Source organism: Zea mays, chromosome 7, assembly GCF_902167145.1.
Source record: "Zea mays cultivar B73 chromosome 7, Zm-B73-REFERENCE-NAM-5.0, whole genome shotgun sequence".
Lineage (NCBI taxonomy): Eukaryota > Viridiplantae > Streptophyta > Magnoliopsida > Poales > Poaceae > Zea > Zea mays.
The window spans coordinates 135,799,866-135,822,248 of record NC_050102.1 but is presented as its reverse complement, the minus strand read 5'-3'; the positions used below and the strand labels follow the sequence as shown (position 1 = coordinate 135,822,248).

Genomic DNA, 22,383 nt, shown 5'->3' with positions numbered 1-22,383 from the left:
CTTATCATTATATGATTTATGACTTAGATTTAAATTGAGATAATTAATTATAGAATAACGTCTCATAAGATTTATACTAATCAATTTATAATATAGTTTTATATCTTAATCACATAAATCCTCTGTAAAATTATAACTCCTTAACCATGACTCCGATCTTAGTAGTTATCGATCCCGCGATCTCGTAGCAACGCGTAGATTATTATTATTCAGTTTGTACTTATGTTTGGTGTGATGTTAATTTTATCTATACCATGTTTGTTTGTATTGCTACGACTAGCGGTGAGGTTTCGAGGATTTGAAGAATCACCCTGGTAACTGGAATCTCAAGTGTCAGGCAAGTTGTGCCCTTGATCACTTCTTTTTACCCACTCATGTTCTAATTAATCATAATGATCTGCATAGGTTAATTTTTATGGGACCCAATAGGATACCCTAGTTTGTCTATCTTTATACCTTGTTTACCGCTGAACTTTTTGGGTAGTACTTGCTAGTGCTATATGTGGTTTTGGGTATGGAGATACATTACTCATGGTTACACTCTTGTTATCAGTTGTTATTTACTGTTCATGATGAGATCATTATGTTAATTGGAACAAGGAGAACCACCCGGGAAAACAGTGCTACCACAAGGGTTTAATGGGACGCCCTTGGCTGATTAACTAGGAAAGCTAGTGGAGGGCTACCTTACCCGAAAGGGGCAAGGGCAGTAGGGGAGTGGTCAGTGTAGGGAGGTCCTTGGGTTGATTTTGCTGCGATGGCGGTCAGACAAGAACCCTGCACTGGAGCTTCCTATAAACTGTAGCGGGTAGTCTGAAACTAGTGGAACTTTGTAAAGGCCTCGTAGTGGTACCCTGCCTCGCTTCCTTGGTAGAGGTGTATGGGATATGATCAACTCCGTGGCAAATGGGTAACACGACTTGTGGGTAAAGATGCGCAACCTCTGCAGAGTGTAAAACTGGTATACTAGCCGTGCTCACGGTCATGAGCGGCTCGGACACTCACATGATTAAATTATGGAACTTAAACTCAATTTGTCATATGCATTGCATCGCAGGTGAGGTTGTTACTTTTGTTCTACTATTTAATTGGGTTGGTATTTACTTATACTTAGTAATTGCTAATAAAATTTTGACCAACTTTAAAAGCAATGCTCAGCTCTAACCATCCTCTTTGGTAAGCCTTACACTTCACGTGAGCTCCCACCTTTGGCGAGTTCATGCACATTATTCCCCACAACTTGTTGAGCGATGAACGTATGTGAGCTCACTCTTGCTATCTCACACCCCCCACAGGTCAAGAACAGGTACCACAGGATGGCGCATGAAGGATGCTGTGACGAGTTCGTGAGAGGTCTAGGTCGTCGTCTCCCAGTCAACTTTGGGTTGCTGGACCGTTGTCTCCTTATAATGTAATTATTTATTTATTTTGTACAAAACTCCTGTTATGTAGTAAAGATGTGACATTCGATCCTATGCCATGATTCATCATATGTGTGAGACTTGGTCCCAGCACACCTGGTGATGTTCGCGCCCGGGTCTTGGTGCCCCTAAAACCCGGGTGTGACAGAAGTGGTATCAGAGGAATGTTGACTGTAGGACGAAACCTAGATAGAACTGGACAACCATTCTTTACTTACCCTTGCTACTCTGATTCTTTTCTAAACTTTTCTTAATCTTTTCTCATCTATTTCCGCTTTACTCTGATTATTCTTACATTTTCATTCTAAAGACAAATGTGGATTTCACACTTTGAAATCCTGTGCCTAAAGTGACTTTAGAAATAGGAGACCTACTCTTAGGAACAAAAACAAAACTATTTTTATAGGTATTTGTATGCTTGAATGTTTGTTCTTATGATACTTGTTTGATTTGGATCTTTGATTGAGTGTGATTAGTTGTGGAGTAATGTCCACAATCACATCTGCATATACATATAGAAAAAAATGGTTATAAAAATATCTAAATGAACTAGGTTATCCCTCATCAAAGAATCTAGCCTAGCAAAATCCATCTTATCTTGAAAAAGTCTATCCTACACTCATAGATCCATCTTATCCTAAAAAATAGATTCTCATCTTATCTTGAAAAGATTTATCTTATCCTAATATATCTATCTGACCTCAAAAGATTCTACCTTATCCTTATGGATTCATCTTACCCCAATAAGCATATTTATCCCACGCTAGTGTAACAACCATGATCTAGCCTAAAATAAATAAGATCTTATCTAGTCAAACTAGTCACACCAATCTAACCTAGATCTGATCTAATCTAAAGTGACTTATCAAACATGTTAGATAATACTGATGAAATAGATTAGACTCTACTCCTATAGAACAGGTCTTAACTTAGTTCACCCTGCACTAAATTAAGAATGACAGATCGACTTGGCCATATGCAACTACCTTAACCATCCAATAGTTGCATAACCCCACAATTTTAACCTAGCAAGAGATTCTAACCTACCTACACTATACAATCCATCCTACTCACATATGTCCTAGCCATATGTCCTTAACTCGGATGACAACTCCAAGAAATAAAGGCCAAAGAAGACCAACTATGTCAAAGAAGGATAAGCATCAACTCAAGACTTCAAAGATCAAGTTGAATCGCCAGCGGAATCAAGATCCATAGTTTAGGATGAAGTCTTTCCTTATTATACCCTTGCCACAATCTCTACTTGCCATAACCGTACCTGACCTAATGAATATCTAGACATACAATATTCATATCATCTACTAACTGTTAAAAAAAACTTGAACAAAATTTTGATTCCCAAAACCAAATGAGAAACTAAAATTCTAGACCAAACCTATTATATCCCTTTTCTTACAAATCTCGAGGACGAGATTCTTGTTAAGGGGGGGTAGGATTTGTAATACTCAAACTGTAAAAATTTAAAACATAGTTGACTTACACACATATTTTTGCCTCTGTTAATTATAATAGGTGAATCAACACTTCCAAAAGTCATTAATTGGCTAATGACATTTAAATTAATATGTGCATCATGCTGAGTTTTATTTCATTGTGCATATGTGGATAATAAAAATAAATATGTCATTAACAATATATTAATATTAATGGACAAATGGAATTGAACCTCTAAATTGGAAGCAAAATTCATGAGAATAGAAGAGAGAAAGAAATATTGCTCCATATAAAATAATATTATAACTAAATAATTTCATCACATGAGGATATGAACAAAGTTTATATTTAATATGAATTCAAGATTTGCACTTAAGTTGAATTCAAAAATTTAGATTCAAAAGGATTAAGCATAAAAGAAAACAAAAAAATATATATAAACAAAAGAAAAAGGGGATGAGAGTTACCTGGGCTCGGATTCCTCCTTTCGGCCCACCTGAAGAAGCCACTCGCGCGGCCCAACCGCGACTTCACAGCATGCCTGGATTGGGCGACTGGCTTGCGGGCCCAGCATGTCAGGAGCGCCCTGTAGATCTTCCAAGACGCATCCTCCGCAGCTTCTCCGCGTGCAGCGCGATTCTAGCGCTTCGCACGATCAGCTATCAACCACCTGCGCGATCCCCTCGGGCACTTGGGGTATAAAGCCGCCGTGGCCTTCCCTGATGGGGAGACACATCTGGCTCACTAGAATATCGTGCCGGAGACCCAGCGCCACCGCGGACCGCCTAGTGTCGTGGACGAACGCTATCCTTGACGTTCGGAGTTCGGCTGCCGGACGGGGGAGAGTACGAGATCGTATCGATGCTCGTCGTGATGTCTTCGAGCGATGATGGCCACCTGCTCCGGCCTGAGTGCTCGCCGTCGACAGTGCACAACCATGATCCCACTGGGCATCGCGGCCGGCTTCACCTGTGTGCCAAACCTCGGTAAGAAGCCTTCCACTAAACTCGATTTCGCCCTCATTACGCGTAGCACCCAAACAGACTCGATTTTGTGCGCCGGTGCCTCGGGTTGCCTGCACTCCGGCGAGCTTTGCCGCATGGGGGCATGGCACCGTCGCCCAGCGCTGTAACGAGGAAGATGGCTCTCTGTCCGTAGAATTTGATGTCAACGGTTAAGATCGAATCCATCCATGCCGATGCGTCGAGGGAAGCTAAGCCGTCGGATGTTAAACAGAGGGGTAAGATTAGATCTCGGGGGAAGATTACCTCAGGGTCGTCCGATTCTTGTTCAACGGTAGAGATTAGTTTAGGAGTACCTTTTCGTGGGATCGGATCGTGTCCACAGATCGGTGGATGTGCAGTGTAGATCAGACCACGCCTTAATTGTGTCTGCGTCGTCGATGTTTGATCTGACAGCCAGGATTGCATACCGTTTTCGGTGCACTCCAGATCTAATCCGTGCCCTCGGCTGGTGATCCAATGGCTGAGGTTTGCAGATACCCCTTCGACCGAACGATTTTGCAGAGAGGCCCTTAAAGTTTTTAGGAATCAACCCGCCGTCCATCTGGCTTGATTCTGAGTCTTAGGACTTTTATGCGTTAGACCCCTGAACTTTTCTGAAATTAGTGTCCAGTCCAGTCAGTGAATAAAACTTGTAAAATCATTTATAAAATAATTTTTATGTAAAAATAATTATTAAAACTTGTTTAAATCATATAAAATTCATATTAAGTCCAAATGAGTTCATTTTAATCTCTATAATTTTGTAATATTATTGTTCATCATTTAGTATCACTGTTTTCACATGAAAGTCACATTAAAATTTATATCCTATTTAATCTTGTACAAAACACATAAAATCATTAGAAATTCATAACTTAAAATCTATGATTCCGATTTGACCCGTTTAAGTTGCGTTAGTCTCGTACAAATATTTACTACGCATTAGCAACATTTACTATATCATGTCTCATTCTTTTATAATTAGGTCTTTATTTAACTGATGTTGGTTAGCCTGCATAAACTGCTTATCATTATATGATTTATGACTTAGATTTAAATTGAGATAATTAATTATAGAATAACGTCTCATAAGATTTATACTAATCAATTTATAATATAGTTTTATATCTTAATCACATAAATCCTCTGTAAAATTATAACTCCTTAACCATGACTCCGATCTTAGTAGTTATCGATCCCGCGATCTCGTAGCAACGCGTAGATTATTATTATTCAGTTTGTACTTATGTTTGGTGTGATGTTAATTTTATCTATACCATGTTTGTTTGTATTGCTACGACTAGCGGTGAGGTTTCGAGGATTTGAAGAATCACCCTGGTAACTGGAATCTCAAGTGTCAGGCAAGTTGTGCCCTTGATCACTTCTTTTTACCCACTCATGTTCTAATTAATCATAATGATCTGCATAGGTTAATTTTTATGGGACCCAATAGGATACCCTAGTTTGTCTATCTTTATACCTTGTTTACCGCTGAACTTTTTGGGTAGTACTTGCTAGTGCTATATGTGGTTTTGGGTATGGAGATACATTACTCATGGTTACACTCTTGTTATCAGTTGTTATTTACTGTTCATGATGAGATCATTATGTTAATTGGAACAAGGAGAACCACCCGGGAAAACAGTGCTACCACAAGGGTTTAATGGGACGCCCTTGGCTGATTAACTAGGAAAGCTAGTGGAGGGCTACCTTACCCGAAAGGGGCAAGGGCAGTAGGGGAGTGGTCAGTGTAGGGAGGTCCTTGGGTTGATTTTGCTGCGATGGCGGTCAGACAAGAACCCTGCACTGGAGCTTCCTATAAACTGTAGCGGGTAGTCTGAAGCTAGTGGAACTTTGTAAAGGCCTCGTAGTGGTACCCTGCCTCGCTTCCTTGGTAGAGGTGTATGGGATCTGATCAACTCCGTGGCAAATGGGTAACACGACTTGTGGGTAAAGATGCGCAACCTCTGCAGAGTGTAAAACTGGTATACTAGCCGTGCTCACGGTCATGAGCGGCTCGGACACTCACATGATTAAATTATGGAACTTAAACTCAATTTGTCATATGCATTGCATCGCAGGTGAGGTTGTTACTTTTGTTCTACTATTTAATTGGGTTGGTATTTACTTATACTTAGTAATTGCTAATAAAATTTTGACCAACTTTAAAAGCAATGCTCAACTCTAACCATCCTCTTTGGTAAGCCTTACACTTCACGTGAGCTCCCACCTTTGGCGAGTTCATGCACATTATTCCCCACAACTTGTTGAGCGATGAACGTATGTGAGCTCACTCTTGCTGTCTCACACCCCCCCCCACAGGTCAAGAACAGGTACCACAGGATGGCGCATGAAGGATGCTGTGACGAGTTCGTGAGAGGTCTAGGTCGTCGTCTCCCAGTCAACTTTGGGTTGCTGGACCGTTGTCTCCTTATAATGTAATTATTTATTTATTTTGTACAGAACTCCTGTTATGTAGTAAAGATGTGACATTCGATCCTATGCCATGATTCATCATATGTGTGAGACTTGGTCCCAGCACACCTGGTGATGTTTGCGCCCGGGTCTTGGTGCCCCTAAAACCCGGGTGTGACAGTACCTTACCGCATCTAGGCCCGATATTATGTTTAGTGTCTGCATGTGTGCTAGATTTCAATCTAATCCTAAGAAAGCTCATCTTCGCGCTGTTAAGAGAATTCTTAGGTATCTCAGGCACACCACAAGCGTTGGTCTGTGGTATCCCAAAGGAGCTACTTTTGATTTAATTGGCTATTCCGATTCGGATTATGCCGGTTGCAAAATTGATAGGAAAAGTACTTCTGGGGGATGCCATCTGCTTGGTAGATCACTAGTTTCATGGACATCCAAAAAGCAAAACAGTGTTGCCTTGTCAACTGCCGAAGCGGAATACATTGCCGCAGGTGCTTGTTGCACACAAATTTTATATATGAAACAAACTCTTCTAGACTATGGCGTAGTTCTAGAAAAGGTACCTTTGTTGTGTGATAATGAGAGTGCTGTTAAAATTGCTAATAACCCTATACAACACTCTCGCACCAAGCACATTGATATCCGTCATCACTTCCTTAAAGATCATGTTGCTAAAGAAGATATCATTTTAGAAGGAGTGAGGTCGGAAGATCAATTAGCGGATATTTTCACTAAGCCACTTGATAAGACCCGCTTTTGCATGTTGAGGAATGAACTAAATATTCTTGATCTCAGAAATTTTATGTAAAATGCCAAATGGTGTTGTCAAGCTTGCATTGCATGTTTATATTTCTTGTATTGCATCTAGGGCTTGTCTAACCTAGTTGAGATAACCGCCAACAAAGCGAGTGAAAAAGCTTAACTCGGGTCAAACTTGACAAGTCTTAGTTTTTAAGCTTTTAGCACTTAAATTCTTACTTGTTATGCAACTGTTGGTTCTTGAAATATGCATGAGGTACTGCACTAAGGGGGAGTATTCAACACTCAAATCACTCATGAAAACCCCTAGTGCAAGCCAAAATGCAAATTTCACCATTTGCCTATTTTCTCTAAAAATTATCTAGCCTATGGCAAAATATTTTGAAAAGTATATGAGGGTGCCAATACCTGTCCCAACAAGTGTTATTTTGTGTGATTATAAGTTGGGATTTGGTTTGGTTGGAAGTTAGATAGAAAAATTCAAAATTTTCCAATCTTCCCTCTGTCTGGGCTCACCGGACAGTCCGGTGTGCACCGGACACTGCACTGTGTAATGTCCGGTGCACCGACAGTCGCGCGCTAAAAATCCTTTTCCCTGTGCGCTGTCCGGTGGTTCACCGAACAGCTACTGTGTGCTGTTCGGTGTGCACCGGACAGGCACTGTAGACTGTCCGGTGCGCCCATATCGCGTTTTAAAAAAAGGCCTCCAGCCCGAGACCGAGCCAGAGGCTCACTTCTTCTCCCTGCCAGTGATTTCTCTCTGTCCCTGGCGATTCCTCCCCTCGCCGGCGTCCATCTCTTCACCGGCGGCGATCCCACGGCGACCTTGTGCTTCTCTTCATCCCTCTCGGTGAGCAGCCCATCCATCTCTCCCTCAGTTCTCCTCCCTCTCTGTTCTGGTGAGCAGAGGCTCCCATTTCCACCCATTTTGCCCAAACTCCAAATCCTGTGAAATTTTGTGCATCCATGTTGTAGTATGTGTGTCTCTGTGTGTATTGAGCATCCCTGCAGGTTTCTAGCTCCTTCGGGAGGGTTTTCCCACCTCAAATAACCGTTTCACCGAAACCCTAGATCTCCGCACGTCATGTGCTCGGTGAAATGCCCAAACCAGCCAAAAATGCTCCAATTGAACCCAAATTTTTCAGGCACCTTCACAACACTTCCAGTAACACTCTTGCCAAATTTCACGCCAATCCGAGATTCCAGGCTTAAATTTCACCAAATTCCCCGTTTCGAGCGATCGTTTCCGAGCCGAGTGCCCTAATCTCTTTTTCTTCGCCTAAATTCAAACCAAGCACACACTTCACTCATATTCACCTATATAAACCTATTCGTGAAGTATCGGCTCAATTCCATGTCGTTTTGTGCCTCAATTCGAATTCCAAACCTCCTATGGCACTATTTATCGTTCAAACGTCGTTTTTCACGCCGTTTGACCTTTCGATCGTCTCGTCTCGTGTTTTCTGTGCCATATCTCTCTCTGTGTATGTATTTATTCACATTTCATATACTTATGACTATGTGACTAATATGTGCTCACCTCTTCTGTCATTTCAATGACCTTGATTGCCCGTGTGCCGTCTCCCGTCCTGCCTGGATCGTCACCTCTCGTGTGAGCATTCCAGGTAGTCATCTCATCCTTTGCTAATCTATCGGACATTTTCGCTCTGTGCTTAGTCACTCTCTCTCATTTGCAGACATCAGTTCAGGATGCCGCGCACGAAGAATGTGTCGGCGCCAGGGGGAGGCGATGATGAGGATCCTCGTCGCCCCTTCAGGCAGGTCAAGTGCAAGACCGTTTACTTGGAGCAGCAGGAAGGCCGCAAGAAGCGGCGTACGGACAGAGCAGCCCGTGCAGCGGCAGCGGCTGCAGCAGCCGCTGCGCAGGCCGAGCTTGGAGATCAGCCGCAGACTCCGTCAGATCAGATCGCATAGCGTGTTCGTCGTCTCGCCTCCCGGCCTCGCTCCTCCACTCACACCTCCGCTTCCACTCCGCCACCCACTCTGCCTGCTCCCGTCACTCCTATTGCTCCATCCACCTCCACAGCCATACCCGCTACCTCCACTACGCCAGCTTCCACTGCTCCTCCTCCTCCCGCTCCCGCTTCATCTCCTCCTGTCCCTCCACCTCGATTCCGGGAGCACGATGAGACTGAGGTTCGACCCCTGGCTACGGATCCTCGACTGTTTGACCTACAGCGTGCTACAGCGGCACGGGTACGTAGGTTCAGATACGTACCCGTGGAGTCTTGGCTACCAGCTCAGAGAGACCCTGCAGCAGGTGACCTATTCAGCACATGTATTCAGGAGTCGTTTTTCAGAGCTCAGGTGTCTGCTCAGATAGCTCTGCGAGTGCACCGGCTTTTGGATCTTCCAGCCTTTCTGCTTGCAGCCGGTGCTGACTCTGAGGCGCACCTCACCTATCTGCCTGGTCTTCAGACCCTTTTGACTACCAGCGGCAGGTATGTTGAGGAGTGGGTACGAGTCTTCTACGCCTCTGTATGGATAGACCCGGATCATCACTGGATGAGGTTTCGTTTTGAGCGCGAGGATGTCACCATTACTGCCAGTCAGATCCGCCAGCTTTTTGGATTTCCCGAGTCGACGACTCGTCTTCACAGCCTCTGCTACGGCACTTCTGACCCTCCTCGTCGCCCTCACGGCGGTGTGGCTCCGGGTACAGCTCACGTCGCGGCTCTGTTCCGCCCGCCCTTCACAGATGGGTCGCGACGTTCACCGGCAGATTTTACTACAGCAGCCAAGTATTTATATGAGCTTATCAGATGGACTCTTCTACCGAGGATGGGATACAGGGAGGCTACCACACATATTCAGCTTTGGCTCCTTGGTGCCCTGGTCTCTCACTCTGAGTTTGACGTTGTGGACTTCCTGATTTGTGAGATCGAGGACACCGTTTTGGATGAGATTCGTGCTCGTCGGCAGTTGCCCTATGCTCACTACTTGTGCCACATCTTTGCGCAGCTGATTCAGCCTCCTCGGTTTCAGGGCACCCTTGAGGCCTCACGCCTCGTTTTTGGATCCTACCGTCCTGCGCCTGAGATTCTTGTGCCAGCTTCTGCTCCTGTTTTTGACTCTCAGGACGAGGATGCAGCTCTTCATCAGTTCGACACTCAGGCTACAACAGTTGATGATGATGATGATGATGATTTTGGGGTTCCTCCTCTGCCTCCTATGCCTCCACGCTCACATGATCATGAGGCTGGGAGTTCTAGTGCTGCCCCTGCTACCCCTCAGCCTATGGACCCTGCTCTTGCTTCGATTCTCCAGTCTATCACTCAACAGCAGGCTCACCTGGCAGCCGAGCAGGCCCGGTTATCCGAAAGGATGCTCTCGATGTTTCAGAACATGCAGGACAGGCAGGATGCGCTTCAGCAGCAGCTACTTCAGGATCGGGCTGAGAGTAGGGCATTCATGGCTCTCATGCTACAGCAGTCTGGTGTCTCAGTACCTCCGGTTCAGTCTGCTCCACCTCCTCCGCTTCACGCTCCAGTTGTGCCATCGATTTTGTCAGGACCCCCTGTTGGTACTTCTCCGCTCCGGCCGGTCACTTTGGCGTTCACCTCTCCGGTTCTCAGCTCTGTCTGCCCGCAGCCGCCAGTGCCACCAGCATCTGCTGTTACCACTACTGCTGTGGCAGTATCTGTGACCACTTCTGTTCCGGCAGCTCGTGCAGCGTGGCCTCAGTCCGAGTCAGTACCAGCTCCAGCTTCTACCGCAGATCCTGGATCCGAGACTGACTCTGACCCTCCGCCGGCGTTCGCTCTGCTGCCTCGACCGCGACCGGATGCGCCCCCGCCGCCTCCTCCTGCTTCAGATGTTTAGGTTCGGGTACCCTTTTCGTGTTTGACGCCAAAGGGGGAGAGATATGAGTTGTGAGAGCTAGGGGGACTTAGAGAGTTAGTAGAGAGTCATTTTGATGTAATATATGTGCTTGCTACTCTCTGTACTAGCTTGATGATTTTTGGCTCACAAACTCGATATATACTCTCGTTGCTTGTGATTGACTGTGTGTATTATGTTTTCACCTTATATTTTATCACCAGTCTTCTAGTTCTTGTTTCATTGATTTAACTTCACTTTTATATGAACAAGAATCTTATGATGTGTATACGCTCACTATTATGGTACACGTTCTTTCTGTCAAAGATTACTGAGTATAACTAACCATCCTTTCTATTGACAGAAACTTCAAAACAAACTACTCTCACAAAACTTGTAGGGTTGTCATCAATCACCAAAAAGGGGGAGATTGAAAGCATCTAGGCCCCTGGTTGGTTTTAGTGATTAATGACAACGTAATATTATATGTGACTAACGTGTGTTTTGCATAGACAAATGGTAAGTTAGGTCGCATGACAGGTAGAAGTATTACAACGGTGAAAAAAATTCCGGAGATAAGAACTCGAAGCGACGGCTAAAACGACGAAACAAAAGGCAAAGGTCTACGAAGTCCGAGTGTCAAGGAGATGTGGACACTCACGATTTTGTTAGGTCTTTTATTATCTTTTAGCCATACTATAAAGAGGGGTTGTCGATGAGTAGTTTGACCAAGAGAGTTCTAGTGTAGTGTTGGTGCACAATCACACTCACATACAGTGCTAGGTGTCACTCTAGAACTCACTCACAAGTTAGAACGAAAACCGATTTGAAAATCAGCTGAAAAACAAGAGTTAGGGTTTCTGTCCCTGGGGGCACCGGACTGTCCGGTGTGCACCGGACTGTCCGGTGCACCCTCTGCCAGGTGGGGCCAGGCTGGTCCGAGGAAGAAGCTTCCTCCACAGAAAACCCGAGAGCGCCAGTTTTAGAGTTGAATTTTAGTGGCGCACCGGACACCGCACTGGACTGTCCGGTGTGCCATGAGTCCAACGGCTAGCTGTCAGAACTAGCCGTTGGAAACGACCGTTGGCGCACCGGTGGCACACCGGACTGTCCGGTGCGCCAGTGCGCAGAAAGTTGCCTGTAACGGCTAGTTGGTGGGTGAGGGCTATTTATACCCCTTCCACCCACCATATTCAATGTCTTGCACTCCACATTTATTCCAGCACATTGCTAGAGCATTGCAAGCACCAAAAGCCTAGTGAGGAGATTAGAGAATCTTAATTCACGTTTTGTTCCTCATTAGCGCTAGCGAGAGCCACCTAGAGCACACACCACTTGCATTAGGCTTCTCTTGGTCAAGCGAAAGTCTATGGCTTGTTACTCTTGGTGATCGGCATCACCTAGACGGCTTGGTGGCGTTGGAAGCTCGGTGATCACCGTGAAGATCTTGTTGGTGACCCGACTCAAGTTTGTAAGCGGTCTTGAGGGATCCACCGCGCCGGAGTGGCAAAGGATCATCTCATAGTGAGCACTTGGTTCTTGCGAGGACCAAGGGGGAGCGATACCCTTGCGTGGGTGCTCCAACGAGGACTAGTGGAGAGTGCCGACTCTTCGATACCTCGGGAAAAAATTGGAGGAGTCTTCTAAACCTTGCTTTACATTCCGCACTTAATTCAAGCACTTTACATTGTGTATTTGTTTAGCAAGTATTTGAAGTATTGTCTTAGCATTGTTGCATTTCTAGTATTATATTCTTAGTGCTAGTTGTTGGGGTGAAGTTGGGCTCTTGCTTAGCTCTTGCTTAGGTTTTAATTAGTGTTGATTTTTAGAAAAGCCCAATTCACCCCCCCTCTTGGGCATCGTGATCCTTTCAAATGCAATTGAGGACCAAATTGTTTTTGACAAGATTTGACATATTTGGATCTCTCTTTGCCACCACTTGCTTTGTTTTTGCAAATCAAATTCATTTTCCTATCTCTAAGTCAAACTCACTTGTTTGGGCATAAAGAGAGATAATCCAAGAGTGAAATTGATCAAATGCCAAAAACTCCCCCTTTTTTCCATAGTCATAAATTCTCCCCCACAAGAGACTAAATTTTGCAATAAGAGCATTTTGGACAAATCAAAAGTTCTAACTCTTATGTTTTCAAAATTCACATGTGGTAGCTGATCCATTTGCTTTGGTCTTAATTTCTCCCCCTTTGGCATTAAGCACCAAAACGGGATCATTATTGGCCCTTTAACCCCATTGTCTCACCAAAAATATCAATTAAGAGAAAACAGGCAATAAGAGCAAGAGAATGAACTTGGAATTAAGTACACTAATACCGGAGTGCAGTGGAAGTCTTGGCATGGTCCAAGTTCACCTTTTCCTTTCAATCCACCTTTGAGACTACATCAAGTATACTCAAACAAACGGATTAGTTTCAAAGGGTCAAGTTGTAGCACATCTTCCCCTAACTATGTGCATCAAACACACATGGACTTGTGAGGTCCCTTGCACAACTTGAGCACCATAAATAAGCAATAAATTTCATAAATGCATAAAGTAACATGATCAAAGGCATAAAACACATGTATGCTATAAATCAATCCAAGTTATGTGAATCTAAGACATTTAGCTCACTACGCAACCTGCAAAAGGTTTTCTCATCCAACGGCTTGGTAAAGATATCAGCTAGCTGGTTCTCGGTGCTAACATGGTACACCTCGATATCTCCCTTTTGCTGGTGGTCTCTCAGAAAGTGATGCCAGATGTCTATGTGCTTAGTGCGGCTGTGTTCAACAGGATTATCCGCCATGCAGATTGCACTCTCATTGTCACATAAGAGTGGGACTTTGCTCAGATTGTAGCTAAAGTCCCGGAGGGTTTGCCTCATCCAAAGTAGTTGCGCGCAACACTGTCCTGCCGCGACATACTCGGCCTTAGCGGTGGATAGGGCAACGGAGGTTTGTTTCTTTGAACTCCAAGACACCAGGGACCTTCCTAGGAATTGGCACGTCCCTGATGTACTCTTCCTATCAACCTTGCATCCAGCATAATCGGAGTCTGAATATCCAATCAAGTCAAAGGTAGACCCCTTTGGATACCATATCCCGAAGTAAGGCGTAGAAACTAAATATCTAAGAATCCGCTTAACGGCCACAAGGTGACATTCCCTTGGGTCGGATTGATATCTAGCACACATGCATGCACTAAGCATAATATCCGGTCTACTAGCACATAAATAAAGCAAGGAACCCATCATAGACTGGTATGCCTTTTGATCAATGGACTTACCTCCTTTGTTGAGGTCGACATGCCTGTCAGTTCCCATCGGTGTCTTTGCGGGCTTGGCATCCTTCATCCCAAATCGCTTGAGAAGATCTTGAGTGTACTTTATTTGGGAGATGAAGGTGTCGTCCTTGAGTTGCTTCACTTGGAACCCAAGGAAGTAATTCAACTCGCCCATCATCGACATCTCAAACTTTTGAGTCATTACCCTGTTAAACTCTTCATAAGACTTTTGGTTAGTAGAACCAAATATTATGTCATTGACATAAATTTGGCACACACAAAGGTCACCATCACAAGTCTTAGTGAAAAGAGTGGGATCGGCTTTCCCAACCTTGAAAGCATTAGCAATTAAGAAATCTCTAAGGCATTCATACCATGCTCTTGGGGCTTGCTTAAGTCCATAGAGCGCCTTAGAGAGCTTGAACACATGGTCGGGATACCTGTCGCAATAATAAAATATGTGAAAAATTAAGCAGTAAGCTATTATTATTGTTTTCCTATAGCTACATGGCCTCTACATACTTTCTGAGAACGTGTTCCAATAACAATTATGAACATCATTTCATAGCTTTTAACCATTTTCTTTTTCCCCAGCACATTACTGAAGAACTCTATACTGAAACTACTTTAACTGCATACTAAAATTGTTTACCTGTAGTTTCTGTCCAAGTTGTGGATACCACAACCTGGAAGAGTTGGTGGTAGATTTTTCATCAAGTATGAAATGTCTGTGATGCTGAGCTGGGTGCTTGGTGGCAACATGTGCATTCCAAAACTATTAATTACTGGCATGTGTTCCTGTTTCAAGCACATATGCAATAGTAATAGGTTTCCATTAGTTTAAATGTCCATGCAAAAAAGTAAACACCACCCGGACTTTATTCTTAGTTTTCCATTATCACATCTGTACTCATCATGCACATGAAACTTTACATTTTGTACAGCTCAAAAGGTAGAATGAAGACCTTTAAGTTGCCCACTTTCTGACAAGGTATGTTGTCATAGTAACTGTGAAATTGATATAGGACCAATATTTGATATTTGCTGACATCTAGCATCACTCTGAAGGCACATGACGAGATTTATGGATGGTTTGACGATGATGACGCGTTGGAAGAAGCAATAAGTGGGTAGTACATTCTTTGTTTCTTATTTATGTACAAATTAAGATCCCATAAACGGATTTAACACCGCGCACGGGGCGTGCGGCAATACACTAGTATTCACTACACGACGGTTGATCTTTAGCGACCCTTATTAGGTACCAACTGTTGGTTGCTAAAGATTAGGGACCGACGGTCAGTCGCTAAATCCTTTTGTAGCAACGGTCGGTTGGTCGCTAAAAGTCTAGAAATTTAACAACTTATGGTTGGTCGCTATAGATGTTGTCGGGGACTAGCGGTGGGTCGCTATAGAGCAAGGATCACTATCAAATCTTATAGCCTGAACGTACCTGTAGATGTTAGTGACTAAAAATTAATTAAAACAAGGAAACATTGATCGCTAAATTGCGTGGTGATTTTTTTTTAATATTGCTTGTATGTTTTTTCATGGTTTGTTTATGTATGCACATGACTATAGTATGCAACTGTGTTCTTTGTGCTTATATGATATTAGATTCGAGTTGAAATTTGTTTCAAATGTTTCTTATTTATTTGCATTCGCAATAATTTATTCAAATGTTTATTATTTATTTGTTAATTATTTTATGATTTTTTGAGTAATTTAAAAATACATTTCGAAATAAAAAAAGAAAATATTTCCTAACCCTAAGGCCCACTAGGGGCCCATCTACCTAACCCTAGCAGCCGCGCGCTCCCTAGCTTCTCTGCCAGCTGCCACCGCCTCTACCTCTTCCTACGCTTCCTTCTCTCCACCGCGGTCCCGCACCATGGGCACGCACCACCGCCTCGCCCCCACGGCCTATGCCGCCGCCGCGGCAGCTGCGGCTGAGGCCCCGCTCCCCATGACGCCGCGCTTTGGTCGGGCCACGAGGCAACCATGGCGCGAGGCCCCGCTCCCCATGGCGCGAGGGAGCCGGGGCGGCAGGCATGGGCGTGCTTCAGAGCACGCAGAGCCTTGAGGCGGAGGTAGACGAGCTGCGCGCCGCGCTCCTGGCGGGCGGGTGGCGCCGCTCGGCGGGCCACGCGGACGCCAAGCGCTCTCTGGGGCGACGCTGGAGGGGCCACGACGCGCGTCACTGGCGGCATCTCCTTCATCGGGTTCGCCGTCATCGACTGCCTCCTCCGGCACGGGTACACCGTCTGCCTCGCGCCGGAGACGCAAGGTACCAGCCGTCCCGTCCGTCCTCCCCCACACTAACCTACCCGACTGATTCTCTCGCTCGCTCTAGAAGCCTCCGGGTCACTCGGTGTGGGTCGCTAACTACTCACAGCAGCCAGAGGCCAGATCCAGCCGCCAACCCCCAATCAAAACCCTAGGCCACCATTCTGACCACCAGGCACAAGCAGAGCAGAAGCAGACATGGCCACCATTCCGACCACCGATTCTGGCCTCGTCCTCAGTTCCTCCGCTCTCCTCCGTAGGACTAGGAGGGCCGCCTCATCCGTCACCGTCAGGCTGCCAGCCGTCGCCCGCCGTCGCCCGCAGCTCCTCGTGCGTGCCTCCGCCGAGGAGATCGCCTTTGACCAGGGCTCCAGAGCCGCCCTTCAGGTCGTGCGTGCCTCCGCCAAGGAGATAGTTGCATGAATCACCACATCTCGATTGGAATTGAGGGAAATTGTTTTTCTTTTGTTTAGTGACAAGAGTGGATACGTTTGTAAAGGCAGAGTAGACTTTGTATATGCAACAAACAGTTAAGATTTAGAATTTGATTTCTCGATCTGTTACATGCACGAGTTGTCTCCCAAGGTCAACGTCCATATGCTCCGTGTGATTGTTTTCTGAACATCCTTTTATCATTTTTTTTTAAAGACAGAGCAAATGAAGAGAATCGGCAATGAGTTAGATTCTATTCACTTCTCACTGAAGAAGGCCAGTCAAATGGTGAAAGAGATTGGCCGTCAGGTGCTCCATTCCCCTCTCTAGCACTCAAATGCATGTTTATTTGTTACTCCTAAGTGGCTGAAGTTACAAGATTTTTCATTTCAGGTTGCTACTGACAAATGCATTATGGCGTTCCTGTTTCTGATTGTCTGTGGCGTTATTGCAATAATTGTTGTTAAGGTAGGTTGCCGACTCCGAAGGGTAGCACTGTATTTCTTTTGCGCCAAGGTGGCTACGCTTGGTGCGTAGTTTAGGAACAGAATCTCCACATCTGCGAGTAGAACCTAGTGCCACTAGCCAACACCTTTGTGGCTGGGTCATTTGTGCCCCCTAATCTAACTTTCCCATAGAATCATCTGTCGGAAATTAAATAGCAAAGACAGCATGACCATATGAGAACACTTAATTGGATTGTTAATCTTTAAAAAGTGCTCCAGGAACTATAGTGATGGTTGAGATTGATGATTCGCGTCAGGCCTTGGTGCACTCAAGCATACTGATTTTGTGTTTGTTTTGGAACCCTGTCTATCCTTTTTTTTCCTTATGGAAGGATCTTAGACCATCTGCTGGTTTTCCTACACTGTACCAAAATATCTATCTGGATACATAAATGAAGACAGTTTTATCTTGATTATGATCATACCTTTTTTATTTTTTTCTTGTTTTTCTCTAGCCTAGTAATACATGACTTCGTATCAAAGAACTGATTGGGAACTAATTCGGTCCTCTTTTACTTCTGAAGGGAGCTCTTCATATTTAAGAAGGCATGGAACATCAGTGCTTGCACAAGAGTTTATGGTGTCTACACATGATTATGACATTGAAGAAGAAGAAATCCATGGGTTTGCATTGCCTCACCAGTCTGCACCTCGTGATATGAAAAGCACCGGGAGACATCCATTCAGACATCAAATAGTGCTTTTGTGACTGATCATCTCTGGAGCTTTTGTGAATGATCTAGCTAGCTATCTGTAAATGATCTAGTTGTGAATGATATTATAATTGTGATGCTTTTGTGAATGTATAATTGTGGTGCTTTTGGGTTTATGTGATGGATCTATGACTGTGGTATACTGATTAATTGTGCATGTCTTTATGATTTGTGTATAAAAATCTGTGATTTGTGGTGCTTAATTAAATGTATATTATTATTAATAACAACTGTAAAAAGGGTGACTTTCTGTTGGTTGCTAAATGTATAGTATGACTACTTACGGTTGGTTGCTAAATCTATAGTACAACAACCCACGGTTGGTCGCTAAATATACCATATTAGCAACGGACGGTCGGTCGCTAAAAAGATGTCGGTCGCTAAAGCCTTTAGCGACGGCACTTACAGCGACCATCCTTATGGGTCGCTAAAAGTTTTTAGCGACCAACCGTAGGTCGCTGAAGGCCGTTTTAGCAACCAACCGTAGGTCGCTGTAAGTGAACCGTCGTGTAGTGATTCAAGACATGCCACAAGGCATCTTGATTCTCGCGTGTGGTGATTGACGATTGCCGGAGATGATATTCCACAAGAAATTCGAGATCCTCCTGCATATATTCCTTTTTCTCGAAGAAATTATATATCCTCCGGCATATTGAAAAAAAAAGAGAGAAATGCCAAATAAATGGGTACAGGTACAGCAAGCACGGGTGAGTACCTAAGATCCGTTATCCATGGCGCTGCGTCCACCACGACCAATCGGCACGGCAGCCGAAGGAAAACGCACGCAAGCAATGCAAAACGCACGCAGAGGCCGAACATCACAAGCACACGTACAAGGCGCGTGGTGTTCAGCGGAAACGGGTCGGGACGGCGACGGCGGTGACGACAACGACGACGGTGCGTAGCCTTAGGGGCGCGCGTCGGGCGCCGGGTCGGCCGGCAGGCCGCTGACCGGGTCGTGACCGGCGTCGGCCTCCCTGTCGAACATCTTGGCGCCGCTGGCGGCCTCCTTGGCGCCGGGGATGGGGACGGACTTCACGCCGTCGGCGGAGGCCAGCGGCGCCACCGCGGCGGCGGCCAGGAGGAGGACCGCAAGTGCGAGCGCGCGAGACATACGTGTGTGTTTCGGGCGTGGGCGTCGCTATACAACTGGCTAGCTCGGGTGCGGCTGATGCTATGGCTTATGGCAGGACAGGGGATCGAGGAAGCGGGCTACATATACGCCGGGAGCCCGGGAGGGAAGCAGAGCCGCGCGGTTGGCGGTCGTCGGTCGAGCCAGCGGCCAGCCGGCGCGCGCGCAAGCCCGCCGAGGCGAGACGACGATCTGTTTGACGATCGGATCGAATGGGCGAGCAGGAGTGAGACATGTGCCGGCTGCTCCTTGAGAATGGGGGCTAGGCTTACTAGTATACTCGTACAAAAATGGCAAATCGCATGGCTATACGCCCATACTTCTCGCTGCCGGTGCCATCAGCGATGAACTTTTAATTTCCGGGGATTTTATTTGCTTAGGATTAAAGCTAGATGCTACATCTATAAAAAAACATCCGGTATAGAGTGAATATGGAGAACACATAGCATAACACGTGCTTTGGTTTTGCACCCTCAGGCTATGGCTAGCGAATTATGCATATGGTTGTATAAAACACCATTTTTTGCATTATAGATTTTACTATTTATAGAGTGAGGTTTAAAATAGGGGATGAAGATGAGCAAGCTGCTAGAGATAGTCTTATTAGGTTGAATGCCTAGCTTGTGATTACTGAGGGGCTCACAAAAGTTATTCCATGTCATCGTGTGTATGTAATGGAAGCTTACATGGTCGGTTCCAATTAAAACTCAAGCACCTTCCTAGGTTTCTCCTAACTTTAACCTCTCCTCTTTGGTAGTAGCCAATTATCTCTCTTGGTGATCAGGACACGACCGATTACCCCCTAGTCATTTAGGTGATATCGATCACCAATAGTAATAAGCACTATACTCCTTGAACTTGCCAAATCTAATGAGAGTGGTGGCTGCACATAAATAACTCTCTATGAACAAATAAGGTTGCTAACTATGCGATTATCACTTCTCTAATCTCCTCAATATGCAAAGGGTCTTTCTTATTCTTAAGTGGATGCTTCAGCTATTGGAAGGGGTAAGACACCTCAAAAAATTGAGCCGGGGGTATAAATAACCCTAGGGGTTGATTTGGTGACAACGGGATCACGGAAGGATTGGAGGGGATTGAGGGGGAAATGAACTAATTTCCCCCTTAATCTCCTCCAATCCTCTCGTGATCCCTGGTAACCAAATCAGCCCTAAGGAGTGAAACTAACTCTTACAATCCCACTCAGCATTTTGTGGGCACCAGACATGTTCGGTGCCTACTTTCCCATTGCATGGGACACATCGTTGCTCTCCAACGGCTAGTTTCTGAACTAATTGTTATTGTACGTGGCATCCTATGCCATCAGCGATGTCATGCTGAACACGTCCTGTCAGTACAATCTTCAAATGCATAGTTGTAGACCTCTTTGAGTAGCTTGTCTAGTGCCATGTTCGGTGACATACCAGATATGCCTAGTGAATACTCAACCTCAACATGATTTATATGCTCTTTGGGTGCCCTATTTGGTGTTCTGTCTTGTGGCACACATGATATGACGACAAGACTCTGAAACACTATAGGGCACACCTCGATCCGATGAAGCACTGAACACGTTATGTGCTACTACAGACCGTTTAACTCACTCTTTTCAATCGCTTTTAAATTTGTTTTTTGAACTTCTTATGGGCTCTCCTGGATTCACATAACACTAATTTTCGCAAGTGTGCAACACCGCCTAACTAGACTCAGATAGGTCAAATTACTCATCTCATGTCCTCCTTTATAGTACGACTGAAGGAAAATAAAAGTTATGCCTAACAACTATATTGACACTTAGAACTAACTGATCCTAAAATTTTTGTCCCTTCTTTTGAAAATTCAAAATTTGACCTTCATCAATCAAGAAATGAATACATCATAAGCCTATTTATCGTACATTATTGTGACTTAACTTATCTTGTTTCTGAGATACATGTTAGTCACAATAATCTTACGTTGTTATTAATCACCAAAATCAAATTGAGGCCTAGATGTTTTCACTTATGCCCCATAGTGATTCCGGATGATAAGGACAAACAAACTGTGGGACTTTACTGACTACTACCTCATCTATTCCAATTCATACTACAACCAAAATAAAATAGATTCAATCTACTATACATATCGTCAAAACATCCAAATTAAAAATATGCATGAATGGTTCTTATACCACTATAGAGAAATGAGTACACTTAGACTAGCATATCTACTACGTTCAACTAAGATAACATAGATAGAGGATTATGGATAGTTTATAACTAGACGTGCAACGTAGGACCAGCAACAACACGTTCACACGTACACTTTACTGTCGTTGCTTATCAACACTGCAACAATGTCTTCATGATGTCTATATGTACGAGATAAAACACAACGACGATGATGTGCTAGTATCGCACGTGCAGTGAGACTGAGAGACAACAAGAGTGTCTAAAGACTTATTAGTGTTTTCGTAGATCATAGTTGACTCTTAAACATATATTTAACAAACATGCCTCAAAGGCAAATTAGGCCACGATCGAGTTTTAGGCCCACCCTCTCTCCACGCTTCTCTCAGCGTTTCTTGCGACTTGGATGACGAAGCAAAGCGACGAATGACCGTTTGGTTGTCTGAGGCAAGAAAACAGCTCCCGAGTCTGTTAAGGGCCCGTTCGCTTGTTCAGGAACGAAGCAGGTTTGGTTCCGGCTCATCAAAATTTATATAAATTAGAGAAGTAATCCGGTTAGAAATCATTCTGGAGCTCTAATCCATAAAAACCGAACAGTGCCTAAGCCACACCAAATAGTCCCTTAATGGGTGCTCTTGATTGTTGGTCAAAGAAATATATTACCGTGAAAATACAAAAATAAATATATAAAAACCGGAAAACAATCGTGAAGATTATACGGTTGGGTCATTATGGAGCGTGGTTTTCAATTCATCGCTTTTAATTTTCATGGGCATCGAAGACATTATACAACAGTCTCATTGCAAAATCTGTTATTCTAGTTTATCGATAAAATCAAATTTTATACCAAAATCCGTTGTAGTCTAGTTGGTCAGGATACTCGGCTCTCACCCGAGAGACCCGGGTTCGAGTCCCGGCAACGGAATTTTTTTTATTCCCACACAACAAAATCAGAGAGGG

The 22,383-nt window shown here is 44.5% G+C and overlaps 1 protein-coding gene and 1 non-coding gene across 2 annotated transcripts; one reads left to right on the top strand and one right to left on the bottom strand.

The window, feature by feature from the left end:
• Window positions 1–18,741: 18,741 nt before the first annotated feature.
• Window positions 18,742–19,311, bottom strand: LOC100277097 (uncharacterized). Its single transcript, NM_001363992.1, has one exon. It carries the CDS (start codon window positions 19,235–19,237, stop codon window positions 19,031–19,033), a length of 207 nt encoding a protein of 68 aa, NP_001350921.1. The 5' UTR covers window positions 19,238–19,311; the 3' UTR covers window positions 18,742–19,030.
• Window positions 19,312–22,275: 2,964 nt separating this feature from the next.
• On the top strand, window positions 22,276–22,348 carry TRNAE-CUC (transfer RNA glutamic acid (anticodon CUC)). The gene has a single exon. It is a non-coding gene; the product is annotated as a tRNA-Glu (tRNA).
• Window positions 22,349–22,383: the final 35 nt, after the last annotated feature.